The sequence below is a fragment of the Gracilinanus agilis genome, chromosome X, assembly GCF_016433145.1.
Source record: "Gracilinanus agilis isolate LMUSP501 chromosome X, AgileGrace, whole genome shotgun sequence".
Lineage (NCBI taxonomy): Eukaryota > Metazoa > Chordata > Mammalia > Didelphimorphia > Didelphidae > Gracilinanus > Gracilinanus agilis.
Window position 1 is genome coordinate 69,563,509 of NC_058136.1, and position 7,164 is coordinate 69,570,672.

At 51.2% G+C, this 7,164-nt stretch overlaps 1 protein-coding gene across 1 annotated transcript in view; it reads right to left on the reverse strand.

Annotated features, from left to right (window-relative positions):
* LAS1L (LAS1 like ribosome biogenesis factor) overlaps positions 1-1,350 on the reverse strand; it is a 24,632-nt gene extending 23,282 nt beyond the window's left edge. The window contains exon 1 of the mRNA XM_044682468.1: positions 934-1,350. Coding sequence (XP_044538403.1) covers positions 934-1,304 — 371 coding nt within the window. The 5' untranslated portion in view covers positions 1,305-1,350. The remainder of the gene's footprint in view (positions 1-933) is intronic.
* Between the last annotated feature and the right edge of the window lie 5,814 nt (positions 1,351-7,164).

A 7,164-nucleotide genomic window follows, 5' to 3' on the forward strand; every position in this document is an offset into this window, starting at 1 on the left:
GCGGGCCCTCGGACAGGAACCAATCAGTGGTTTAAGAGGCCATTCACACCCCCTCCCCTCGGTCCTGGCTCTGTGTGTGTGTATGTGTGTGGTGGGGGGGCTCCTTTGTCTGCTTGGAGACAAGACCAAGGCCCAGGTGGGAGGGGGGAGGAGGAAGATCAGTTGGGAGGGGGAGTAGTTCGAATAGAGGAGGGGTGGGTTTGAGGAGGAGGGATGACATAAGGCTGATTTTGGAGCATGCGGAGTACAATCCGCACTGCGGCATTTTTGATACTGGCATTTTTTAATATGGGCAAGGTGGAACAAAGGAGGGGGCGGGGTCCTCAGACAGATACCCATTAGAGATTTATGGAGCCGTTTGCCCCCCCACCAAAAACCCTTAGTGAGCGGGGGGCTTCTTTGTCTCCATTTTGGGGTTGAGGCTTGGATTGTGAGCTGGGGGCAAGCCCAAAGCCCAGGTGGGGGGAAGGGGAAAGACTAGCTGGGATGGAGAAGTGTGTGGGAGAGTGGGGGGGTGCGGATTTAAATAGAAATGACCAGAAAGATTGCTCTTGGGCGGATTTGGAGTACAGCGTGCACTGTGGCCGCTGGCAAAGCCCATTATTACTCGGGCCGTGTCTAACAAAAAAAACGGGGGCCCTGGACGGGGATCGACGAGATTTCGGGAGCCGCACCCCCCCACCCATCTAGGAGGACATTAGCCTCCTTTTAGGAATTCGAACGAAGTCCGCTGCGCGCGCCCGCCCACACTAGGTCCACCCAGCCTTCTCCGGCCCTGCCTTTGCCCCGAGGTCCCAATTCGGCGGCCCCTCCTCGTCCCCCGCCCCTCCCCCCAACTCCCCGCCCGCCAGCCCGCCTAACTGCCTGCCTGACTCCCCCGCGCCAGCCAGCCGGCCTCTCGGCCCGGAGCGCGCCCCCCGGCGGCTCACTCACCTGCTTTTCCATGCCGACACACGGTTGAGCGCGTGGCGCTGTAGCTCGGGGTCCTGGCAGAAGAGATAGACCATGACCTGCTCCCACTCGGCCTTGCTGCGCCAGGCGACCACGTTGCGGCTGGCCACCTGCATGGCTTCCACTTTGGACTCATCGGCTGGCAGTGGCCGCAACGGTATCAGGGGGGGCGGCGGCGGCAGGGGTGCCGAAGAAGTACTGGGGATAGCCGCAGCGGCGGCAGAGAAGGAGGCAGAGGTGGAAGCAGAGGCGGCGGCAGCCGCCGCCGACTCGCTCTTTTTTGGGCGCTGTCGTCGTACCCCGGAGGGTCCAGCCACAGGGGCCCGCTGGGGCCCCTCGTCCTGTTTCTGCATGCTGGCCAGTGAGCTAGCTGTCAGCAGTCGCTTCACCCAGGACGGAAAGATGCCTTCCTCTGTCCAGGGCAGATCTAGCTGGCGCTTGACTCCGCCCCGCTTCTGGCTCCGCCCCGGCCTCCGCAGTTGCAAGGACTGCGGCAACTGCACGCCCCGCCTCCGCTCCTGCGCCCGGCCCCTCCCTCGCCTCAGTCCCAGACCAAGCCTAAGCCGCCTCCGCATTCTCCGCCCTTGCTCCTGCACCGAGCCCCGCCCTCGCCTCAGCCGCAGTCTGAGGCGCCAGCGCAGGCGCCGCCACCAATGGCAACAGACGAACCGCAGCCACGCCTTCCTTCGGGCCTTGTTCCTCTCTTCAGGCCCAAGAGGTGGAGGAGGAGGAGGCAGAGGTGGTGGAGGCGCGTGGACGGCTAGTGCGCGACGCCGGCGCAGCCGCCGCCGCTGTTGCGGGGTCGCGCAGAAACCAGGGACCAAGGACACTTCTCTGTAAAGGGCTGCTGAGCCAGAGCCAGAGCCAGAGCCTGAGCCCGGGCTGGGGCTAGTTGGGTCGGGGCTAGCTGGCACCGGGCTAGATGGCAACGGGCTAGCTGGCACCGGGCTAGGTGGCAACGGGCTAGGTGGTAACGGGCTGGGTGGCAACGGGCTAAGTGGCAACGGGCTAGGTGGCCCTGGGCTAGCTGGCACCTCAGGGAACACCATGGCGGGCCTACCAAGGCCTCCCTACCTGAGAGTCCCAGTTCTTAGGCCTCAGTAAGAAGGGGCAGTTGGCCCAAGTGGCCTCTGTATACCTGGGTGACCTCCCTCAGCCTCAGTTTACTCCTCTGTCAAAAAGAGGGCATATGGCCGGAGGCGGTTCTTCCACCTCCTGAGCTAGCGCCTAACCGCCTAATTTCATGACCTTGAACAAGTCACTTCCCTTTCCTAGGTCTTGGCTTCCTGTCAGTGAGGAAGTCAGGAATTCTGAGGTCACTTCCGGTTCTACAGTGTTTCCGCTCACCTTTGCTCAGTCTCCCCCAGACTTCACGCACCAACCTTGGTGTCCCTAGGAGTCCTCTCTCTCTTGGATTTAATGATTATTTCCATGATGATTAAAAAAACAAAACAAAACACATCTTTCTCTTTCCCCCTAAATTCTCCCCTCCCCCACTCCTATCTTCCCTATTACCCTAGAGGGTATCCCTGTCTTCCCAGGTGTCAGGCTCCCATCCTCACTTTCTCTCTCCTTGATGTTTAAGCTCTTGCCAAAGGCTCTCAATTTTACCTTTGTAACCTCTCCTCTGATATCAGCCCTCATCACTGGTCTATTTCACTAGCCTTGCCATGGGTCTCCTTACCCCACTCTGTCCTGTATTCAACCACCAATGGTGATTCTCCTAAAATGCAGTGGCCCCGCCTGTTCTGCTTGGCATTCAAAGTCCTTCATCATACAGCCTACCTCCTTCCTCCACAAATCCCTAACACACACCCTGTGGCCCAGTGACACCAACCTCCTGGCTGTTCCACAAACTAGGCACTCTATCTCAGGCATTCTCTGGCTGTCCCTTGTGTGCCTGGAATGTTCTCCCTCCTCTGCTCCCTGGTTTCTTTTAGGTCTTAATTAAAATCCCATCCCAACCCCTCTTCATTCTAATACCTTCCCTGTTGGTCATTTCCTGTTTCTCCCATATATAGCTTGTTTGTATGTATTTCTTTTCCATTGGATTGAGTGCTTCATGAGGGCAGGAATTGTCTTTTGCCTCTTTTTTGTATCACCAGCACTTGGCACATTGCCTGGCACATAGTAGACTCAGTTGTGATTAAGATTCTCTGGAGGCTGTATCTTAATTTATAATTATTTATAAATATATAAAAAGCAGGACAGAGAAAGAGTGAGCACTGGTCACATGTGACTGCCATTCCCTTAGTGCCCCCCCCCAGGAGAGCCAAGAGCTGGGAACAGGGCCTACCTGCTCTGGATTCCCAGCCAAGAAGCCCCCACTACTCCAGTGTATGCTCTTAGTGCCATCCCTCTCTCCAACTAGGAGACTCCAACCTCACTCTGGGCAAGAGGCCGGTCTTCCAGAATGCCTAGAGCCATGGTGGTGAACCTATGGTATTTGTGCCAGAGAAGGCACACAGAGCACTCTCTCTGGTCATCCACCAGAGTTCGTAATTAGAGAGCAAGAGGTACTCTGGCCAAGCTGCTCCCCTCCCCCTCTCTACTTCGCCTGAGGATATTTTTTCACATCACCTGCCCCTTTGCCCAGCAGCCCAATGGGAACGCTTCCTCTATCCCCTGTCTGGGGTAAGGGGGCGGGGATTGGGACACACACTCAGTCTCTCCAAGAGTCAAGCAAAGCGAGAGACAAGAGTCTTCTGGAGGCCAGGGCTCACAAGACCTTTAGAATGGGTGCAGAGTGCACAAGATGGGGATTCACAGTGGTCAGAGAGGGGTAGTAATAGGAGGAACAGGACCCTCATACTCCGAAATCTTGCATTTCTCACCAATTAGCGTTAGTTAAGCATCAACTGCAAAACCTATAGTTTCAGCATTAGTCAAGCATGAATTGTAGACTGACCAGTTACCCATTCTGTGTACTGGATCTCTAGTATTCTATACTGGGCATCAGTATTGTGCCGAATCTGTTTTATTAATTACTCATATTGTTCTGTACTTACTTTAGTTCAGAAGTGTAAGACATAATTAATTACTTATAGTGGTCCTCCAATGTACCGCATCCACCTCCTCACCTGCCCCCCAATATTCAAATTCCCGAAGGGAATCATTAACAAATCATTAACAAATGATGACAAGGTGGACAATGGGGAAACATGCACTCTGGCACTACAGAAGAATCCCCCAAATCTGCCCATGCTCCTTATTCCCTAAGATGTATGTACGTGTCGAACCCCCAAACACACCTCCAACCTGAATTTGAGCATGCCCATTTTCCAGGGTTTTCAGGCAAGGGGAAGATTTCTCTGGAATGGGAGATGACTAGCTCCCAGACTCTAGGAAGCTACCACTCTATAGCAGAAGCTGCTCCAGAGAGGTTACTCTTCTAATAATAAGCTCTTACCTGAGCTTATTTATCAGCCCTAAGGCTACCTGATTACCCCTCAGACTATCCCACCAGCTATTAGAGGCTATTATACCACCTTAAGCCTCTTCTTCTTCAAATAAAATTCTTTTCTTACTTCTGGATTGAACCCAGTTTGAGTCTCCCAATCTTGGGGTGAGACCCTGCTTCAGACTTGGCCCTGCATCTCCTACATCACACAAGTCAACCACTATCTTTCCTCCACACCCCTATCTTAAGAACCTTGTTTACAGTTAAACAACATCCTTTGTATTCTAATTCAAAGAGAAGTGGGAACAGGGTTGTCCTTTTAAAATCCAAAGGTTGTCTTGGGGTACAAGCTAGTGTTAAATTTTCACAATTCTTAATAAATGTTGATTGATTGATTGATGCTATGTGGGTCCTTAGACAAGTCACCCGGGTGAGATTCAATGACCTTGGAGGGCCCTGCCACCTCTCCACCTAAGATCCTATGCGTGATCTTAAGCCAGTCACTTCAATGCCCTGAGCCTTGGTTTCCTAATCTGTAAAATGGAAGAGGTTAGACAAAATGGCCTCTGAGGTTCCTCTCAGCTTTGACATTGCTTATTCTAAGTTCCCGCTCTACTCTGACATTCTCTGTTTCAGGGTCCCTCTCTACATTGATATTCCACTTTCTAAATTCCCTCCAGCCTCCTCATTCCATGTGCTAAGGCCTTTTCTTACTCAGAGATTTTTTTAAACCCTTACTTTCTGCCTTAGAATCAAGACTGTGTGTTGGTTCCAAGGCAGAAGAGCAATAAGGGCTAGGCAATGGTTGTGACTTGCACAGAGTCACACAGCTAGGAAGTATCTGAGGTCCGATTTGAACCCGGGGCCTCCTGTCTCCAGGCCTGGCTCTCTGTCTCTATCAGCTACCTAACTGCCACCTAACTGCCACCCTCTCTACTCAGAGATTTTTTGCCCTAGGTCTTTCCCAGCTCTCTGTCCTATCTTCTGTCTCCCTCCGCTTTAACATTCTTTTGATATCTCAGGGTTTGGCATAAGACCCTTTTGAATTCGGACCTTCTATGTCCTAAGGTCCCTTCACATGTGAAGTTGTATATTCTAAGATTCCTCCTGGCCCTAATAGTCTCTCTTTTAAAGTTCCTCCTAAGAAACGCAGAGGAAAAAACGACTGCTTGAACACTTGGGCTGATGGGGACATGATTGTGGATGGAGACACTAAACGGTAACTCTAGTCCAGCTATCAATAACATGGAATTAGGCCTTGATCGATGATACATGTAAAACCCAGGGGAATTGTGCGGCGGCTAAGGGGGGTTAGGGGGGCTTGGGGGAGAGGGAAAGAACGTGAAATATGTAACTAGGAGGAAATATTCAAAATAAAAATTTTTTAAAATTAAAAAAAATAAAAGTTCCCCTCCTAGTACTCATCTTCTCAGCCCTGAGATGCCTCCTGACTCTGACAGTCTCTAAAGTCCCTCCCAGCTCTGGCATTGTGGCCTATGGTCCCTTCTCCCTTTTAAATTCAGTCTTTTAAGGACCTTTACGTGCATTCTGGGCCTTGAAGGTATTTTGATTCAAGCTAGGAAATGGCCATGGGTCCACCTTTGTTGAACCTTTCCTGTCCCTTTCCCTAGAACAACAGAGGAAATCTTGCCAGAGAAGAGCCTAAGTCCTGAGGTCTCTGGAAGCTTCTATTGACAAGTCCTGCCAATGGGCTGCTCTTCTGGTTTCTGGGCTACCGTCTGTTTAGAGAGAATTTATGACATCACTTGTGATGTCAGAATCAGAACACACCAAAGAATTTACAAACTAGAGGGAAGAACCAGCACATCTGGGGTGACTGGTAGGCAGAAGAGGCAACTGCTCGAGGCCCTTAGTCTCCCTTCATTTTAAGATATTCAAGTGTGGAACTGCTCCAGATGGCTCACAGGTAACTCTAACTTTTTGCTGTTTGTATTGAAGGGTTTTGGTCTAATATTACACAGCCTTCAAGTCTGGCAGGAGCTTCTAAAGCCTTCTAGTTGGATCTCCTGCCTTCCATGATGATTACCGAATCTAAACCAAAGTGGGAATCTGGGCTCTTCTTCAAGACACCTATGAGAAGAGAGTCCAACCCCACCTTTTCATCATCTAGCCAACAATCCCCCAAACTCACTCTGTTCCGCCTCAGTAGGAACTCATCTCCTTTTTCTCTGCTCTCCCTTATTTACTTGGCCTTATATATGTGTGGTAATTATCTATATGTCTTCGATATCAGACCTTTTTTTAGAGATGTTTGATGGAACGATGGGAGCAGGGGGCAATAAACAGCTTTCCTTCTTACTCTGATCACATTGATTCCACTGGTTCAAAAGCTTTGGTTTCTTTTAATAGAGTGTTGCTTATCTGGGCCCCAGAAAGTTCTAGCGTTAGAGATCTGGAAGGAACCTTAGAGAACATCTAGTCTGAAGAGAGACCCAGAAAGGGAAGATCACTTGACCAAGGTCACACAGAAAGGTGGTGGTAGAGCCCAGGCTAGATAGATCCTTGGTCTCTCCCAGCCTGGCGCTCTTTCCACTACCCGCTCAAGACCATTGTTGAGTCCCAAACGGAGTCTTCTTTTCTCCTGACTAATCACAACTCCTTTTACCTTCTACATAAGGTCTCCTTTCCAACCCTCCAATCATTCATTCATACCACCCCATGGCCCACAGTCAGGAAGTCTGTTAAGGGGAATCGATTGGGATTGGGAGTTGTTGGGAATTGCTTTGATAGGACGGTGCTCCTGGAGACAAGAGAGCAAAGGGAAGACGTTTATTTTCCCATTCAGTGTACGA